The 20,219-nt window shown below is 48.5% G+C and overlaps 1 protein-coding gene across 1 annotated transcript in view; it reads right to left on the reverse strand.

The window, feature by feature from the left end:
- Window positions 1-19,864, reverse strand: part of TUT1 (terminal uridylyl transferase 1, U6 snRNA-specific) — a 348,086-nt gene extending 328,222 nt beyond the window's left edge. The window contains exon 1 of the mRNA XM_085626071.1: window positions 19,607-19,864. Within this exon, the coding sequence (XP_085482197.1) occupies window positions 19,607-19,679 (73 nt within the window). The 5' untranslated portion in view covers window positions 19,680-19,864. The remainder of the gene's footprint in view (window positions 1-19,606) is intronic.
- Window positions 19,865-20,219: the final 355 nt, after the last annotated feature.

The raw sequence follows: 20,219 nt of genomic DNA on the forward strand, positions 1-20,219 counted from the left end.
GAGTGGAGTAGGTTGGAGTGTCAGGTAGATTTGTGTTGAGTGAAGTGGGGAAGATCAGAGTGTGGTAGACTGGGGTGTATGGGAGTGTGGTAGATTAGGGTAGACTCTGGTGGAAAGGAGTGAGGTAGATTGGAGTTGAGTAGTGGGGTATACTGGAGTGGAGTACACTGCGGTAGATTTGAGCGGAGTTCAGTGGGGTAGGCTGGGGTAAAGTAGGGTGGATAAAGGGTAGGGTAGATTGGAGACAGGTGGGGAAGATTGGAGAGGGGTACATTGGAGAGGGGTAGAATGGGGTAGACTGCCGTGGAATGGGGTAGATTGGGTTAGAGTGAGGCGGACTGGAGTGGGGTAGATTGGGGTGGATTGGAGTGGTGTAGGTTGAGGTGGATTGGAGTGGGGTAGACTGGAGTGGGGAAGACTGTGTTGGAGTGGAGTGAGGTGGATTTGGGTAGAGTGGGGTGGATTTGGGTAGAGTGGTGTATATTAGGGTAGAGTGGGGTAGATTAGAGTAGAGTGGGGTAGATTGGGGAAGAGTAAAGTAGAAGGGGTGATAGGGGCGGAGTGGGGCAGACTGGGATGCAGTGGGTAAGAATGCGGTGCAGTGGGGTAGATTGGAGCCGAGTGGGGTAGATTGGAGAAGAGTGAAGGAGACTGGGATGCAGTGGGGTAGACTGGGTGGAATGTAGTGGGTCAGACTGGGGTGGAGTGGGGTAGAGAGAGGTGGGTTAGATTGGAGTGGGGTAGCGTAGGTTGGGGACGTTTGGAGTGGGACGGATGGGGTAGATTTGGGTGGAGTGACGCAGATTGGAATGAAGTGGGGTAGGCTCTGTAGTGTCTTGCGAGTGAACAATGACGGAACCCTTTTGGGTCCTGATGAACTCCACAGAGCTATGACCTAATGACTAGAGTGTATTGCAGTGAAGGCTGCTTTAGAATGTTGAGTTTGCAGTTACACGCAGACCACCCACTAACCATCACTTCCGAACGCAAGAGCATCATCTGCGGCGTACCCCAATGATCGTCTCTTAGCCCCACCTTGTTCAACACCTACATGACACCACTGGCCGACATCGTCCATTCCTATAGACTCAACATTATCTCCTACGCAGACGACACCCAACTTATCCTCTTACTTTAAGACACCACCACCAGAACAAACTTCCGAAACGCCGTGATGAGTGTCGCCAGCTGGATGAGGACCAACTGTCTAAAGCTCAACATGGCAAGACGGAAATTCTGATTTTGTTGGCTGCCCGAACTCAGACCCACACCCGCCTCCCCAACCACGCCCGCAACCTCAACATCATCCTGGACAGCAAACGTACCATGAAATGCCATGTCAACACAATCTCTCCCGCCTTTTTCCACCCCCCCCCCAGCATGCTATGAAAGATCTTTAGATGGATCGCCATCAACACCAGGAAAACTGTCACACAAGCCCTCACCACCAGCCGGCTGGACTACGGAAACGCACTCTACGCCACTAGCATCAACTCCTCAAGAGACTTCAGACCATACAGAATGCAGCTCTTAAGACTCCCAAAACAGACTCACAACACCCCCTCCCCCCCGCCCGTTAGGAAGCTCCACTGGCTCCCCGTCCAGAAAAGATGCCAGTTCAAGGTGCTGATCTACGCCTACAAAGCCCTCCTTGCCCATGGCCCAGACTACATCAAACATCGCCTGAACTTCAACTAGACCGCCAGAGAACTCAGCTCCGCCTCCCACGCTCTCGCTCATCTTCCCCGCATCCGCCGAAGTCACAGCAGAGGTTGTTCCTTCTCCTACCACGCAGCCAAGTTCTGGAACGACCTCCCCCTCCACCGGCAAACATCACCCTTACTGGCAGACTTCAGAAAGGGACTCAAGACCTGGCTCTTCGACTAAAGACCTCTGAGACCTCAGCATCTGGATACCCTGGGGGAGATTAACTGCGCTCTATAAATACTGTTTGATTGATTGATTAGACTGGAATGGAGTGGGTTTGGGTAGATTAGAATGGGGTAAATTGGAGTGGGGGTGGGGTCGAATGGTGTGGAGTGGGGTAGGGTGGATTGGAGTGAGGTGGGGTGGGACAGATTGGATGGGGTGGATTTGAACAGATTGGGGTAGACTGGAGTGTGGTGGGGCTGAGTGGAGTGAGGCAGATTAGAGTGGAGTTGGTTAGATTGTTGTGGGATAGATTACATAAGAGTAGAATAGACTGGGGTAGACCGAAGTGGAGTAGATTGGGGTAGAGTGCAGTGGAGGGTGTGGAATGAAGTTGAGTGCGGTGGAGTTAGGCACACTGGAGTGGACTGGGGTAGAGTGGGGTAGACTGGTGTGGAGTGTAGTAAAATGAAGAGGGGGTACTGGAGTGAAGTGAGGTAGATTGGATGGGGAAGTCTGGGGTAGATTGGAGTGGATTGGGGTATACTGGAATAGAGTGGGGTAGACTAGGATGGGGCAGCATAAATTAGAGTGGAATGGGGCAGACTGGAGAAGAATGAAGTGGGGTAGATTGGGGTATAGTGGAGTGGAAAAGATTGGAGTGAGGTGGATTGTAGCGAGGTAGGGTGGGGTAGATTGGAATAGGCAGATTGGGATGGGGTGGAGTAGGGTGAGGGAGTGGGTTAGATTGGGCTGGATTTGGATAGACTCGGAAGACTGAAATGGGTTAGTTTGGAGTGGGGTAGATTGGAGTGGAGCTGAGTGGGATAGATTGCAGTGGGTTAGAGTGGGGTAGATTGGAGTAGGGTCGAGTAGATTGGTATGGGGCAGAGTGGGGTGGGGTAGGTTGAAGTGGAATGGAGTAGACTGGAGTGGGTGGATTGTGGTAGAGTAGAGTAGAATGGGTAGAATAGTAAGGATTGGGTTAGATTGGAGTGATGTGGGGTAGATTGGAGTGGGGTTGCCTGGGGTGGATTAGAGTAAAGTTGAATGGAGCATATGTGGGCAGACAGGAGCATAGTGAGGTATATAGGAGTGGAGTAGAGTGGGGTGGGGTAGATTGGATAGGGGTAGACTGGGGTGGAGTGGGGCAGATTGGCGCAGAGCAATGTACACTGAAGTTGAGTTGGGTAGAATGGAGTGGGTCAAATTTAGTGGAGGGGGTAGATTGGGCTGGATTGGAGTAGTGTAGACTGGAGTGGAGTAGATGGGGATGGAGTGCAGTGGGGTAGATTGTGGTAGACTAGAATGGGGTAGATTGTAGGAGTGGAGAGGTGGAGATTGAAGTGGAGTAGACGGGACTAGAGTGAGGTAGACTGCAGTGCAGATTACTGAGGTAGAATGGAGTAGATTGAAGTGGAGTGGGGTATATTGGAGTGAGGTAGATTGGAGTGGAGTGGCATAGAGTGGGATAGATTGAAGTGGAGAGGTGTGGACTGGAGTGGGGTCGAAAAGATTAGAATGGGGTAGAGTGGAGAGGGGAAGAATGGTGTGGAGTGAGGTAAAATGGGGTAAAGTGAAGTGTGGTGATTGGAATGAGGTAGTGTGGGGTGGGGTAGATTGGAATGGGGTAGATAGTGGTGGAATAGATTGGGTGGGATATATCTAGCAGCAGATTCCTTACCTTAGAATATCGTCCAGCTGTCAGACTGGATCCATAAGATTTTTTAGCAGTACCCCTGCACGCCGGTAGGTGGTATCTCTCGTCTACGCATCGGCATCATCTACGCCGGAAATGACGTGTGCGGTACCTATATAGGTGCGGATGCCAATTCTTTACTTGTCCGCGCCAGATAGAGCTAATCTGGTCTGAGCTACCCCTCAGCCTTTTTGACTATTTGTCGGTTCTTTTCAAAAAATTTCATCTCCTGGTGTTTCAAACCTGGATTTCAAACCATGTTGGGCCTATCATAGGCAATTGTCAGTGACAGACCCTCACTTGTTGGTATGGTTGTGGTACCTGGAGCCGGGACATGATTCCACGGCATGTAAGGACTGCCGCGCCATGCACCCAAGGCGCTGAGAGAGCAATTGTTAAAGTTCCTCATCGCCCGTCTGTCGACTCAATGATGCTTGACGTACCGTTTGCGTGGGAGGTCCTGGAATCATTCGCAGAACCGCTCCCGTTGTTCATCATCACATTCGAAGTAATAGGGGGAAGTCCTACAAATACAAGAAGTCGAAGAAGTGCAAAACGCTCTTCGACTTCACTGCGTCTGTTGAAGTCATCAGACGAGGGAGTGTCGGTACCCCAGGCCCTGCAAGTCTGCAGGCTTAATCCTGGGTCCGCTCGGTGCTTCCCCTATTTTCTCAGAGCCAGAGCGACCCCCGTCCAACTAAAATAATTTTATACGGCTATGAGCCTCATCTTTGGGTGGCCAGGGCCTTCGACCCGCACGGGACGGGCACCTACTAGGACCAAGCCGTCAGGATCGCCCTTGCTGCCAGTCAGGCCCCAAGCATCCCTAGTTGGATCCGGAGCAGAGCTGTAGGTGAGACCCAGGCCTCCCTTGGCGTCCATTCTAGTGCCAATGCCCCCAGCGCAGTCCCCATTGTCTTTCCCAACTCCAACAGGAGCCGGATGGGCATCATCTTACGCCACATCCAGCGCCGACCCGAGGACTTTCTTCCCGGAGCGGAGCCAGTGCCTTGTATGATAGACAAGCCTATGAGGAAGATGTTTGGGAAGGGTCCATGAACCCTTGTGGAGATGAACCACTTGAGGGACAGGACAGCTCGTATGAGGAAGTGGGCGAGGCCAGTGGATTGGGCACCTCACCAGACACTGGCCTGGTTTACCCTCTTACTGTGGCTACAGAGAAGAGAGCCTTGCTTGCAATGGTGGAGTGCAGGGCTGCTGAGGTCCTGGACCTTAACCTACCCTCAGTGGCAGTCAAGAACTAATGTCTTGACAGAGATGCTTCAGCCAGGAGGCACCCCTTCAGAACTCTTAGTTCCATTCAATAAGGCCCTTACGGACATTCTACTCGGGGCATGTTCCAAGCTCTTCACAACGGATCCTGTGAATAGGGCTGCCTGCCGACATCGCCCCGCTCCTGGGGATCCCAGTTTCCTATCCCAGCACACCGCTCTGGAGAGCTTGGTGGTCCAAGCCTCGTCACCCCGTATCCACCCTGGCGCGTTCCCTACCACTCCACCAATGGGAGAGATGTTATCATGGGTGCCTTGCAGCTCCACGCAGGGTTGAGAACATCTGACTTTTCAAGAGTTGTCAAGGCTTCCCTCATGGATATGCCCTTTGATGGCTTTCACCTTTTTGGAGACAAGGCAGATTCTGCACTGGAGCGCTTCAAGGGCAGCAGCGCTGGGGTTAGGTCCTCGAGCTGCTCTATGGCCGCTCGTCAACACCCAATCCGCACCTTTTGTGGCCACGGAACGGGTTTCCAACTGCACCCATACCCTCCCAACCACCATTGGCCAGCAGGCTTCCCAGCCTTTTCGTGGCCGAAGGCGCAGGTCCCATAGAACACGTGGGACAGGAGGTCAGTGGTCAAGTCAGTGCACCACCCCACCCCTAGCAGGTTCTGCCCCCAAGTCTCTTTAGTCTGCCCTCATATCATCATGGGCATCCCGTGGGAGGTAGGATATGCCATCACCTCCCCCACTGGCGGTCAGTAACATGAAACCATTTGGTACTCCAGATAGTCCAAACGTGGCTACTTCCGACTCATTTGTGACAACCCCACCACGCATGAGTTTAGAAGACAGGGGCCCCTGCATTCAAGATAACTTGCAAAGCACAGGGAAAAATACAATATTTAGAAAATAAGCTTAAACAAGAAACAAAGTTAAGTACATATGTTGGCATACAAAAATACCATTCGAAGTGAATGACAATACGTCATCTTATGACTTAAGAAAAACTTATCCGAATTTTATCACAAAATAATTTTTACTTTTTTAAAATTATTGTATATACAGATAAGAAAATCTCGATAGATACCATCATTGTATACATAGTGTCCTTAGCAGTAGTGAGTTCATAGGAAAAATAGAAATTCTGAATGTAGGACTAATTATTTATGAAAACGATCCATGGAGTCCTGTGCATTCTATAAAACATGTAACTATAAATTCATTACTTTAGTTGTTGGATCCAAAATTAAATGTCATCCTAGTTCATGTGGTGAAAGGCTGAGATTATGTATAGCTGATGGTGAAATGACACTACATGCGTTCCGGCGGGAATGCCTTAATCAGGAAGCCGTCACATCATTCACTAAAGTCCCATAGAAGTAACTATGGGGGCTTGGTTAACCACAAGGCATAAAGGAATAAATCTGGATATTAGTCCACAATGGAAATCTGCTAGTCTTGGAGCAGTAGTGTTTACTGAGATGTCCAATATGTAAGTGTGAACAAGGCAAATAGTCTCAATTTTTATGTTATGCGTTGATAATGTAAATGTTTCCGTCGTTTGGAGACGATGATTGAAGGTGCGGAACAAACAGTAACGCTGAACTTTTCATTTGGCTCTACTTCGATCGTGTGGGACTGCTCGTCTCCGGTTGCAAAAAAAAGCCATCACCCATACCGCCCACTTAGGATCAGCTGACGGAGGACCATCTCTCATTGCTACGTCAAGAAGTGCTGGTTCTTTTGGCAAAGGGAACCACAGAGAGGGTAGGGTGCCTGCATTAGAAGTAAGGCAAAAACAACAGTTGATGGACAGAATGCAGAACAATGTCATACATTCACCCTAGTACAGCGATCTGGGTCTAAATCCATCTTTTTTTTGCTTACCATGCCATTCCAGTTTGAACCCAGCCCACCCCTCTTCAGCTAGGATACATACCCTGAAACCGGTCCCAGGATGCTTGTTTCCGGTTCAGGGAGGACCTGGCCTGGTAGTTCGGTCTGGATTGTTCCCATGGGGCACAGGGTCAAGACTGATTTGCATATGGCTGGGTCCAAACTGGGGTGGCGTAGTGGGCAAAAGAACAATGGATTTAACCCAGATCTTTTGACTGGGGGAGAATGTTTGCATTGTCAGCATTCCGTCCATCATTTGTTTGCTGTAACACATGCATTAGAAGTAGGTCATGGTTGTTATTCCTGTTACTTCCTGGTGCCAAAGAAGGACAGAGAATTTCGTCCTATCATGGATCTGTGCCTTCTCAGCCTCTTCTTGAAAAAGGAAAAGTTCACAATGCTCACGCAAGTTTTGTCTGCCCAAGACCCGCGAGACTGGATGGTAACAGCATGCCAAAATCGCATCCGACTCCCTCTTAGACACTCTCTTTCATGGAGCTGTTCTGGACAATGTAGTATCAGACCTATCCTTCAGAGTAGCGAGTCCAAGATATTCTTGCTATGATTACGATATTTCAGCCTCTATTTTGGATTTTGGTGAAACTGACTGAGGCTTTCGGCCTCATGGCCACCTGCATCCAGCATCCTGCTGGTGACATTTGCCTGATGGCATATGCAGGCATAGCAGTGGGACCTGAAGGCCCAGTGGGCAAATCTTCGAGGGAATCGCTCAGACATGGACCAGATCTCGGAGGGAACGGCAAAAGAACTGCAGTGGTGGCTAACGAACCTGCAACTAGGTCAGTGGCAGACTCCCCTCCCTTCCCCAACCAGATCTAACAACAGTGACAGATACGTCACTCCTGGACTGGGGCAGCCATCTGGGAGAGATGAAGATCAGAGGACTTTAGGCCCCAACGAAGTCAGAGCTCCACATAAACTTGTTAAAACTTCAGGCGATTCACTTGGCATTAAAAGCCTTTTTTCCTTTGATCAAGGAAAGGCTGGTGCAGGTGTTCACGTGTGGTAAATTTTAATTACCTAGACTTAATTTATGCGGTAAAATTCAATAAGAATAACTCAGTAAAAATAAGAGGCAGAATCCGTGGTATTTGAGGTTTTAAAAGGGGATTTATTCCTTACAAAGGAATTGGTTCGAACCAGGCAATCGGATTCCGTCACCACGAAGGTTCGGGAAGGGATAGAGCGCAATACTTTATTGACAGGTTATCATATATATAGTCAATGCATTACAGTGAAGACAGATGCAGAAGGCGTGACAGCTGAGAAGAGAGATAAGAATACACATACGTAATGAAAAAAGGCGTTACAATAGGCGTGCATAAGGGCGTGTACAGGAAACGTCATTCTGAGGATGTCACAGGTGGGTGGATCCATAAGTGAATCCTGCAAAGTCAGCAGAAATATATGGCAGAGATGCGCGCACAGTAGCAGGACGTGTGATTGACGTGTAACTGGAGGGTGAAGGGGACTTGACATTTAGCCCTACATGAGGAGACAGAAGTCTGGGATGTCAGAACAACCTAGTCCCAAATCGTATCTAATATCTTGTGTTTAAGGAACTGTATTATCTGGAAGGAAAGGTCTCTCAGGCAGAGGCTATCCTATACTGACTACTAGTGCGTGTATAAGCGTCTACGTGTCTACATGAGATGCGAGGGGGCATGGGCCTACCATGGTAACAGGAGCTATGAGTTACTTGCATGGAGACAGTAAGGCCGGGCCCTTTGCTCTGTAGCTGGAAGGATGTTTACCTAAACTACTAGACAGGAATGTATTTCTCGAGGAGCGGAGCAGATAACTTGAAGGCTGAATACAGTCTTGGCAGGCAACAGGCCGGGCCAGGCACCGTTAGCCGCGCAGGAAGTAAGACAAAGGTCATGGATACAGATGCAGGTCCAGGCTGGAGCATTCAGAGGCAGAAAGCAGGAAAAGGCTCGATGGCAGAATTCAGGGCCTAACTTGCCAGAGCTGAAAAACGTGAAAAGTACACCATATAAGGACGGTGGCAAGGCATACTTAGGAACGGAATATCCGACCCATTCATGGTGGATCTGAAAGAGGACATGTTGACGTTGGACACAATTGTATTTGCGTCTTCATAGCTTGAAGTGGAGGGAACATACATGTACTTGTAGCATGTACATGGAGCCGTTGGGGTCTAAGATAGGGGACACAATTGATCATAAAAATTCATATTTCCTCACACGGACACCACCATCACCATGTGGTACTACTACAAACAGAATGGGGTGGGGTTATAGACTCTGTGTCAAGAGGCCCTGTGCCTGTGTCAAGAGGCATTTCCCTGGTGGTTAAGCATCTGGTGGGAACTCTGAACGCCATAGCAGATGAGCTCAGCTGAAGATGCCTAGCGGATCACAAATGGAGGTTGTGCAAGGTCTCTTTCAGCAGTGGGGCATGCCTTGGTTAGATCCGTTTGCCACCGCTGGGAACGTGCATTGTCAGCAGTTTTGCGCGCTGGAGTTTGCAAGGCGATTCTCGCTCGTAGACACTTTTCGTCTTGAGTGGAGCACCGGCAACCCATACTTTTTTCCACCAATACCACTCCGGTCCAGAGTTCCCAAGAAGGTCAGGAACGACCGGGCCCAAGTCATTCTTGTGGGTCTGGTTTGGGCACGGAGAGTCTGGTACCAGAGCTGTTAAGCATGACCATTGGTTCTCCAGTCAAGCTGACTCTTCAGGAGGATCTTCCGTTTAAGCAACAGGGCAGGGTTCGGCACCTAAACCTGTGCACACTCCCCTTCATGCTTGGAGATTGAGCAGCGACAGTTGACAACTTTGGACCTTCCGCCTGAAGTCTGTGATGTTATTCTGGAAGCCAGACGTCCCTCCACCAAGTCGGTATACGCCAGCCGTTGGGATAAGTTTGTGTCATTATGTCCTTACCACAACGTTGAACCCCTTTCTGCACCTTTATCCAAGGTTTTTTTGTTTGCCCCAACTTTGGCCCCACAGGGTTCTGCTATTGGTACTGTCAAAGGGTATCTTTCTGCAATCTCTGCAGTTGCCAGACCAACCATTGCTTTTCAAATTGCCGGTTGTAGCCAGGTTCCTTAAAGGGCTGCAGCATTTTCCCCAGACGCCATTAATCATGCCTCAGTGGAAACTCAACCTTGTTCACACTTTCCTGAAGTGTGCGTCATTCTAACATTTGCATTATTGCCCGCTTTGGCTGCTGACCATTAAAACTGCCTTTTTAGTGCCCATTACATCAGCCAGGAGGGTCAGTGAATTGCAGGCCCTCTCTTTGCACCATCCCTACACCTCCTTTTACCAGGACAAACTGGTCTTCCAGACACGTGCCTTCCGCAGGTTGTCCGCCCCTTCCATGTAGGCCTGACCATTACCTCCGCCTCATCCCACCAAAGAGGACAGACTCCACCGTGTGATACAGAAAGAGCTTTGCTATTCTACTTTGATCGCATAAAAGAGTTCCGGGTAGATGACCAACTCTTCGTGGGCTATGTCAGAATCAAAAATAGGTAAGGCTGTGCAGAAGCAAACCCTCTCATGATGGATCGTCCTGTGCATTACGAACTTCTATGCAATGGCCAAGAAACAGCTCCCAGGGGCCTGCAGTCTCACTCTACCAGAGGAAAGGCTGCGACCACTGCCCTAGCGCACAATGTTCATATCCTGGACATCTGTAAGGCAGTGATGTGGGTGTCATTGCACACGTTGACAAAACATTACTGCCTGGACAATCAGGTCTGTCGTGACGGGAACTTCGCTTGCTCGGTCCTGCAGGACTTTTTGGTCTAATCAGGTTTGCAGACCCACCTCCGGTATAACTTGAGTATCTATTCTAAAGTAAGGAATCTGGGGCTAGAAGTCTCTATCAGATGAACAAGTTATTTACCTTTAGTAACGCCTTATCTGGTAGAGGCGCCATCTAGCCGCAAATTCCTTACCGATCCCCGTCCTGCGAACTGGTTAAGGAGTAAGGGACATTCATTTTTGGGTCCTAATGTTTTCCACTGTAGTGGCCAGTTCTCAGAATGGCTATGTGCGTGGAAAGTAGTGAAAGTAACTGACATCAGCACACTAAGGTGGCGCCTATATATGTACGGTGCACATTTTCAGCGCGGAGGACGCTGAGCCGACCAATGCACCTACTAGCGCTCAGGGGTACTGCTCGAAAATCTTTTTGATCTTTTCTAATGCCTTGGGATATTCTAAGATGAGGAATCTGAAGCTAGCTACAGCCTCTACAAGATAAGGCGTTACCACGGGTAAGTAACTTTTCCTCAGGACTACTTAGGGAAAGTTTTACTTCCAGAGAAAAGAGCAGTCATTCTTCATATCTACTTTCTGTCCTGCTGCCCCTTCAGGAAGCTTCAGCAAGGAAAAAGGACGAGGTTCAAGGTCACCCATCAGATGTGCAATCACAATACATTAGGCAACACTTCGTCTTCACCCCCTTCTGTGCATCTGTAGAAGATTTGATCTCCAGCTTCCCAGACGATGGAAACCATGATTCCAGTGATAGCAGAGATTAGGTTATAGCTTCTGTTGTGGTTGCAACCATTGACCCTGTCCAAGGGGATCTTGATGCATCCAGGTTTTCCAGATGGTGCTAAAAAAGGATGCCAGTTCTCTAGAATGGCTGGAGGAGACTTGATTTCCACACATTTCAAGTCTGTCTTTGATAAACAGTTACAACTCCTCGAACTTGACAGAGCCCAAAACAATGTTGCGAGCTTTACAGCACTTTCAGTAGTAATTACTTCATCACAATGTCCTAGTGAGTTTGAGCAACAATATGACAGTAGCATATATCAAACATCAATGGAGAACCCACTCAAAGCCACTGAACTCTCTAGCAGCTCAACTGGAATCCTGAGCAGAAAGTCATTTTCTTACACATTCAGCACTGCACATGAAAGGACAGGGAAATGTGCATGCAGATCAACTGAGTAAATTATTGCCATCTTTTCAGAACATATCCTTATTCCCAGCAATGTTTCAGTGGGTATGAATAAGGTTTCTGGATCCTTTTGGTTCCAAGAGCAATGATTATCTGCTCCCAATGGGAAACATCCTCAAGAATGACTCCGGAACAACCAAGTTCCGGAGTCACGCAAGCCAAACAATGACTTGCACGAACAACGATTTAACCTGAACCACGCATGTGCGTGGTTCAGGCTAAGACGGTCTAGTGTTCGTGCAGGGCTGAGTTCAGAGGAGCGTCGGACAGAAACAGGTAAGAGGGGTTTGGGTTCGTTTTAAGGGGGTTCGGTTAGTTTGTCGGGGTGGGGAGGTTTGTGTTAGTTTTTACGGGGTGGGAGGGGATCAAGTTCGTTTTTTAGGGTGTGGGGGGTTTGGGTTCGTTTTTAGGGGCTTGGAGGGTTTGTGTTAGTTTTTAGGGGGTGGGAGGGGATAGTTAGTTTTTAGGGGGTGGGGGGGTTCGTCTTAGTGTTTAGGGGGGAATTTGTGGTTCAGTAAGTCGTTGTTCTTTACTTAGTGGTTTAGATTGGGTCGTTGTTTAGCCTTCGTGGTTTAGGCACTCGTGATTAACACGGTAGTGGTTTAATCATACAACCGCTCCCAATACCCATACATAGGAACTTGGAGAGGATAGATACAGTATTTGTGAAATGGTCCAGCTGGTTAATGATTGCTTTCTCTCTTTTTCCCTTAACTCAAGACTTGTTTGCAAGATTCAGGAAATAAAGCAGAGGTGACAGTAATAGTTCATTTTTGGCCATGAGATGTTAGCTTTAGCATATAGCTACCTTACACCATTGATGCTTCCTCTACTCCTTCTCCTCTCAGACCCTCGAATATCCTCTCAGACTGTATATTTAGGCCTGGAAGTTGAAAAGTAAAGATTATAGAAGAAAGGTTTCCTATTTTATCTGACGGAAGCTTTCCAAGGGTCTGGTAGGGTAAACAACGTTTACCACAAAACTTTTTCCCCGCAGGGAATTACAACGCGGTCGTTACAACGACCGCGTTGTAATTCCGCATACCATTACTCCGCAAGTCGGAACAACGACTTGCGGAGAGGGGGGGAAGGTGTTGGATTTAAAATCCAACAACTTCCCTACTGTCCGCACAGACTGGAGTTGGAATAGTAAATTATATTATTCCAACATCCAGCACCCCCCCTCCGCAAGTCGTTGTTACGACTTGCGGGGTAATGGTATGTGGAATTACAACGCGGTCGTTGTAACGACCGCGTTGTAATTCCGTGCGGGGAAAAAGACTGCGTGATAACGAGGTGTATTCGTCTTGTAGATCTTCTATCTGGAACTCGTATTCCAGGCACTAGGCTTCCTTCCACAAAAGTGTTTTTTTGCATTCAGTGTCAGAAGTCTCACGTCCTTTTCCTTCTATTCTACAGTTTCTGTGGGATGGGTTTCACTTCAGGCTTTACCGATCTACCCTGAAGTCTCAGTGGTTTGTGATAAACGTTTCTGTGAGTTTGAGGAGTCTTTTCAGGATGCTGATGTTTTAGTATTTAACTTGTTCAAATGTTGTGCTCTCTCTAGACCTTCTTCTAATCCCATAACTCCACAATGGGACCTTCCATAAATTCTTCAATCTTTTCATGCTTTAAACCTCACATCTGCTTATTCGAAATTCTTTCCTTACAAGGTAGCATTTTGGTAATAAGGATGGTAACCCGCAGGGTGGTTGAGCTATCGGCTCTGTTATGCTATTATCCTTTTCTATGTTTTTTGGGACGATTAAGTGATTCTGAGATTGGGTTCTTCTTTTATTCCTAATGTTAATTTTTCCTTTCATGTTTTCCAGGAAATTATTTTATCAACTTTCTTTCCTTCACCTTCTTCTGATAAATAATGATTACTTCTTTACAAGAGCTTTGTCTATTTATCTTGACAGGTAAAGTGTATTCAGGAAATCGGATCATATATTTGTGACTTCTGGTTTAATCGGGTAAAGAGGCATCCAAAATGACAATAAGCTGGTGGATTATACATTTGGCATATACAGGACAGGAGAACTCTGATCCAGGAAAAGTTGAAGCAAGATTGACAAGAGGTGCTTCAGCCTCTTCAGCTGAGTGTCACAGAGACTTGTTGAAAGAGCTATGTAATGCTGGGACATATGGTTTAGAACATAGTTCTGTGAAACATTTTCACTTGCAGCAAATTCTGAATATGGAATATTTTGGTTGAGGTTTATGGAACTTTATGAGATTATATATAGGATAAAGAACCTTCCGCCATACATTCTATGGCGACTGCAAATCACTGAGGAGTTCTGAGACAATATAGAGGAATGAGGCCAAAAGCCGAGCTCTTTTATAAGGTCACAGAACTCCTAGCATGCATTACAAGTAAAAAAAGACAAAGCTATTTGCTAGAAGTCTAGCAAATCGCTTTGTCTATTAGAAGCAATTTTTGAAAGACACCAACCTCCCCATTTAAAATGTTCTTTGTAATTCACCCTAGGACCGGACTTCCTGAAGCTCACAACAAGTGTCAGTCACAGGTGAGTAGAGATACTTATGCGCAGGACGAACTGTGGATGATATCGTTTTCACAAGCAAACCTGCAGGGCATGCAGACTGTGACATCCCTGTTGGTACCATTCCGGACACCATGCAGCTGCTGCATGGAAACATAGTTCACAAGGCTCCAATGTATTCTTCAAAATGGGCATGTTCAGCTAAATAATTAAAAGACCATGCATGACCTTGAAAAACAAAAGGCCATCCCCTTCATGAAAAGGTCAAACAGAAATGATCTAACCATTTCTTTTTCAGGTGTAATAGTCTTTTGTGGTCCATCTAGATAAACTATAACACGAAGTCTGAAATCATGCTACGGCGCCTAATAGTTTTTTCCTGCCTGGTAATGCAAAAAGTATAATGTTTTCATCAAAGGAAGTGATTTTCTGCCCCGTGACAAAACGGAGGACTATAACTTCTAAGATTTGTACCCTGCAGACTCAGGGTTATCCCAGCATTTTCAAATGAGGTTGATTTAAATTGTTTTTCTTTCAGCACAGGGCTATCCCAACATTTTGAACTCCTGAGTTCCACACCAATCCACTCCCCGTTTCCACTTCCGCACAGTAGGTGGCTTGACCCGAGACCAAAATGCTGCTATATCGCGGTTCGCCACCGCCAATGCCGTTCCGAGGAAGCGCTTATCGGCCTGAGAACCATCGAGGCCGTCGAACACACCCAGGATCAGGCATAGCAGGTCGTGGGGAACCTCCCACCCCAAAATCTGTCTAAGCTCTAGCTCTACCCAGGCCGTCAATACTCCGGTCCGGGCGCCCAGGTCCACCCCCCAGGCCCACCGTGAGTAGCGAGATGGATTCGGAGCCCCAGGGTCGGTGTCGGGTCCGCGTGGAGCACTCCAGTGGAAGGCGGCTAGGCCGGGTCAGTTAATATGTACAGCGACAGGTCCACCGCCCAGACCCCCCCCCCCCCCCCCCCCCCATCCGGCAGAGACAGCCTCTCCCCCGAGAGGGTAGTTTGAAACAGGTAGGGGTTAGGGGGGAGCCAAGTTCTGTGTTGGGTTCCACCACCGACCCCGGCCAGCCGGAACAGAAGGGCCACAACTGATCCCAGAGAGGCACTCCCCCGAAGAGGCGCGTGAGGTATGAAGGGGGAGAGTAGGTGACAAGGGAGGAGGGAGAGGGGGGCGGAGGCACCGACGGTAGCACCCTGCGCCACAACCCGACTTGGTGGCCGGTCCCCACTCCCAAACCCCACCCACAGGTGTACTGGCGGCAAGGGCGGCAGGAGGTTCTCACGTGTGCCTTGGCCCAGTCGCCCCGGCAGAAGTAGTGAAGCCGCTCTACCCTCGAAGGGTTACAGTGGTGGGATGGTTCAGGTCCAAAATAGCCCAAGCGTCCGATGCAGGGGGGGAGCCTGCCAGAGGCCGCACTGAGGAGGGCCCCACAGCCCCATGCAGGACACCAGATAGTCCAGTAACCACAGGCCCGTGGCCGACAGTGATTAGGACCCGGAGGAGTAGGCCCAGAACTGTGGGGAAAAATAAGGAGAGCAATGGAGGTTGGGGGGGGGCAGGGCACCCTGTCACCCCTCCGCCCTGCCACTCGACAAGATGGCCGGTCCCAGGCCCCACTCACCGGTGTAACGCCGCTGATCTGCTGGAAAGTCTCAGGTGCCCCCAGGGCAAGCCGCCGCCGATCCCACGTCGGCGCGAGCCAGCAGGTAGCCCGGGCCTAGGACGCCCAGACCCAGGGCGGCCCACGCGCCCGGTCCGGGAGAGGCCCCGCAAGAGGTCGCAGCGTCGCGGGGCCCACAGCTCCAAGAAGGGCCAGAGGCGGCGCCCCTCGCAGGGTCCAGAGGGCGTCTGCAGCCGGCCTGTAGAGATCAGTTTCAAGGGGGGGGGGGGACATACGTGGGGAGGCCTAAAGAGGGCCCCGGCCTCTGCCCGACAATGGCGGCCGAGGTCTGGGGCGCTCTGAAGTAATCGCCAGGGGGCCGCAGAGTGATCCCACAGGCCAGTCGAGTTCCGATCCTCGGAGCACCACACGTGGCGTCTGTTGCCGGCCCGGCCGTGGGGCCTCCTGCGCCGAGGGCTCACCTTCAGGTTGGTCCAGACGTTGGGGGCAAGTAGAAGGGCCCCAGACACCGCTGTCTCTCCACCGCAGGCGGGGGACCGGGCCGTCTATGGATGTCGTCGGGATCGGGGCAACAGCTCCATTTTGTGGAGCTGAGGCCGCCAGCTGAAGAAGAGCCCGGGAAAGGGACCGGAGCTGAGCCAGTGAAGTAGGAAGGCTCCGTGGGCAGATAAGAGTGGTGAGTTGCGGCTGTTGGCGGCGGATGACGGAGGGGGTCCCAGAGGACTCTTAGAGTGCGTCCGCCATCCTGACGCCTCAGGCCACGCCCTCCCCATTACTTCCCTTTTATCAACTGGGCAGAGGTGTCACTTCCATTCTCTCGCTGGGCCGGCCCATTAATGTATACGGATTGAGCAAAATTGGTCTCACTTGTTTTCAGGTGTGTTTCACCAGTGTGAACTAATCTGTGCATTTTTTTGTTTTATCTAAGTACAGTTAAAAAAACATGCCTCTGTCAGTGACCCGCCCCCCCCCTTCATTTTATGAAACTTTGCCGAAGCAGTGTTTTGCAGAAAGGCAATATGCAAATGAGGGCCACTTTTTTAGCATGCCCGGGCTGATTTTTAATCCCAATCCAACCCTGCCTACACGCAGGTCCATCAAGCAACCAGATGACAGTCCAGTGACGCCCCCACACCATATGTAAAATGTCTGTCTGCATACTCGCTACACCGGAGACACAAGGGCAAAAAGCCTGTGTAAATAATGCCCGGATGGGTGCCAAATAAACTTGATGTACAAAGTTATATTGAATCAGCTTGAAACAGGCATTTGTTGAACACTTGGGCAACCCCTCGTGGACCACTTGCCATTCCACCGCTGTGAGTTGCTCACCCATTGATTACGTTAAGCGAACAGTGGCAGAACCAGTTCGCTTAACGTATCTATCCCCAGGTTCTTTGCGTAACGGGGTTACCCCGTCGTTATTAACGACACCCATGTTTATGTTAAATGTTTATGTTAAAATATTTGTACCGCGCACTTTCACCATCGGTTTCTTGGCGCTGATCACCATGCACCCTGAAGTGCCAGCACTGGTGAAGGGGCATCCTCACGCTATGCTCTGTAAAGCTGCGAGACCAAAAGCCTTCCTCCAACCAACCCAATAGTTCCACAAGTACCCCAGATGTCAGGGAACGAGGGACAAATACCCCGCACAGTGGCAGACAGCTTTGCATACTGCATGAAATGACCAGACCCAAAGTCAAATGTTTCTATGCCTCTGCTAATGTAAGAAATCTATTGTTGGGATACAGATCCTCCAGGAACTTACAGCCCCCGCTCTCCACTTTTCCACCTTCATCTGGCAGGCAACCTGTACAAAGGGCTGCAGAATCCAAATGTTTAATTCAGGCGCATGCAGGGACATATCCAGCAACCTGCTGACCACACGTTTCCATGCCATGCATACCTATTTGAGCACAAATGGAGCAAGCTAGGGGCCTTATTTCCAGACATATAAGTTTGGGTAGTTGGCGCACCCATGTATCCCTTCCAACAAACGTTTCTCCCAGTTGCCTCACTCATCCAGCCAGTGGACCTCATGCTGTAGTTGGGTAAAGATTTGTACACGGAACCTCCATCCACCTTTGATCCATGTTCTCTTTGAGTAACCACCTCACCTGCTTCCTCCCTGCTGCCCATCAAAGGTCTATATGTTTTCCCAGCTCCTTGAATGTCTGGTGGGGTATACTAAACAATGCGGCCTGGAAAATATACAAGCAGCGTGGCAATATGATCATTTTAACCAGGGCTATTTTGCCCATCAGTGAGAGACGAGGGTGTATTCCAAAAGGTCACCGATGCTCTGAGAACCGCCTATACAGAGCTGTTAACAGAAAAGGTTAGGACTTTCTGGTGTCACACTGGATATGGGATTACATTGGGAGCTGTGATTTGACACATGGTCAAAATCAATTGATTTGCACATTTTATACAGATGACGTTTTACTGCTTGTTCCATAGAAAGTAGCATCATTACATAATTGGCACCACATGTTCATCCCAATACGCATGCTTTATCTCAGTCTGAGTATCTATATCAAGGAGATTTCCTCTATTTTCAGTTACTTATGCAGGATTTGGTGTGAAGGTCTAGAGTTAACATTACAATGTGTATTTATGACAGACAGCAAAACTTTATTTTGGTCTTTTACGAGCATAAAAGTATACAAAAACAAATAATCCATTAAAAGAATAAAAAGATTAAGTTACAACCAACCCTGGAATTCAATACTGACACAAATTCAAATCCAATAAGCTCAATAAAGTGCATGTGCAAAGAGTATACGGTGCGGAAGACAATAACTAATGGCATTTATGATAAAGTAGCTCAATAGTGAAAACTAATAGTCAAGAGCAGCCAGCCCATAGTCAAAAATCATAATAAAATCTCTGTTAGACCTTCTCTGACTTTCATACGTTTAAGCTGAAGAGAGTGAGTGTTTTTACTATTTAATTCCCTGGTGGTATTACTGTAAAATACGCGGCACAGACTGTAGTCCTTGTATCCCAACAGAATGTATGATGGAATTTGCAGTTTTGGTTCCCTTCATTTGTATCTATACATGTGACTGTAATGTTTGCAACTCCTACGTCTAAGAAATAGAAAAGAGAACCTAAACAGAATTGCTTTCAGTATTTAAAATTTGGTGTGTATGTCGGTGCGTGCACAAATGTGTAGCGATACAAGGCCATGACATTGCCGTCAAGGGGTCCCATGTCCTAGGTGCCTGGCTCTTGGGTCTGTTTTGTCTTTTAGTCAATTTAACTTTGGGATGTTTGAAAACCATGCGTCGCGCATTATAATGCACAAAAGGGTCATGTCTGCTATTTACAGTACTTGATGGATATAGCTGCTTTGTTCTAATCGTTTATGAAGCGTCACTTAAAATCTCAAACAAAAATATTAAAGTATCACACATAAGCACACCGAAGCATGTAAATGTTACACTGAAATCTTGAAAACTAGGAGAGAAAACTCATGATGTTTTAAGAGATGATGCTAATTTACTGTGCCCTACTTTTTAACTTCGTTCATTTCAAAGCATATAAATGGAGACATGAACCCCACCCACCCAATTCTTGACTTAATCTCCCACTCTGGTGTTCCCAAATATTGGCATGACTGCGACTGTTCTAGGCAACCTCCACCTATGACCCTTCCGGGGGCTGACACCTGCTGATCGCTAAGCTCCTCCCCTGCTCTCACGGTAGGCTCCTCCCCTCGTGCCATCCACGCTGCAAAACAGCCATTTGCTCCCTCCCTCGTACCCTCGGCACTCACGGTTGGGAACGTTGACCCCACAAAGGCGGCACCGGAAGCCGCCCCGCGGCTGTGGTTCCACGTCTCCCTCCATAGTACTTTCTGCACTCGACTCACGTCCCGGAAACGCTTCTTCACGAGGCAACAGCGCGTGGCGCGGAGCTCAAAATCTTCTACGTCTCTTCCTGTTTACACATCCACGTGACAGGAATGTGCCAGTTTTTGGCGACCATTTTAGAATGGGAATCGTATAGCCAACGTTCGTCTGTCTTTTCCTGTTCTGGGCGGGGTATTCGAAGTTAGAAAGCACACTGTTTAGGTCTCGCCTGACCCAGCGCATGCGCTGGTCTGGCAAGACTACACATCAAGTGACATTAAATTAAAACAAGCATTTGCAATGCAATAGGTCTCGCATTTGAGAGAGTTTAGGCTATTGGCATTGCACATGACAATGTGTTTTATTTATCTGTTTTGATAATTAACACTTAAATAAAAGATATTGTCATTTACAATGCCATAGCTCAAACTCCTGTAAATACGGATGTTTATTGTACTTAATTTCTTCTTTATAGCACCTCAAACGCTTCTGGCCACTTTGATGCTAGTGACAGGCATTCACACCAGCATTTGTGTT

Source organism: Triturus cristatus, chromosome 9 (assembly GCF_964204655.1).
Source record: "Triturus cristatus chromosome 9, aTriCri1.1, whole genome shotgun sequence".
Classification (NCBI taxonomy): domain Eukaryota; kingdom Metazoa; phylum Chordata; class Amphibia; order Caudata; family Salamandridae; genus Triturus; species Triturus cristatus.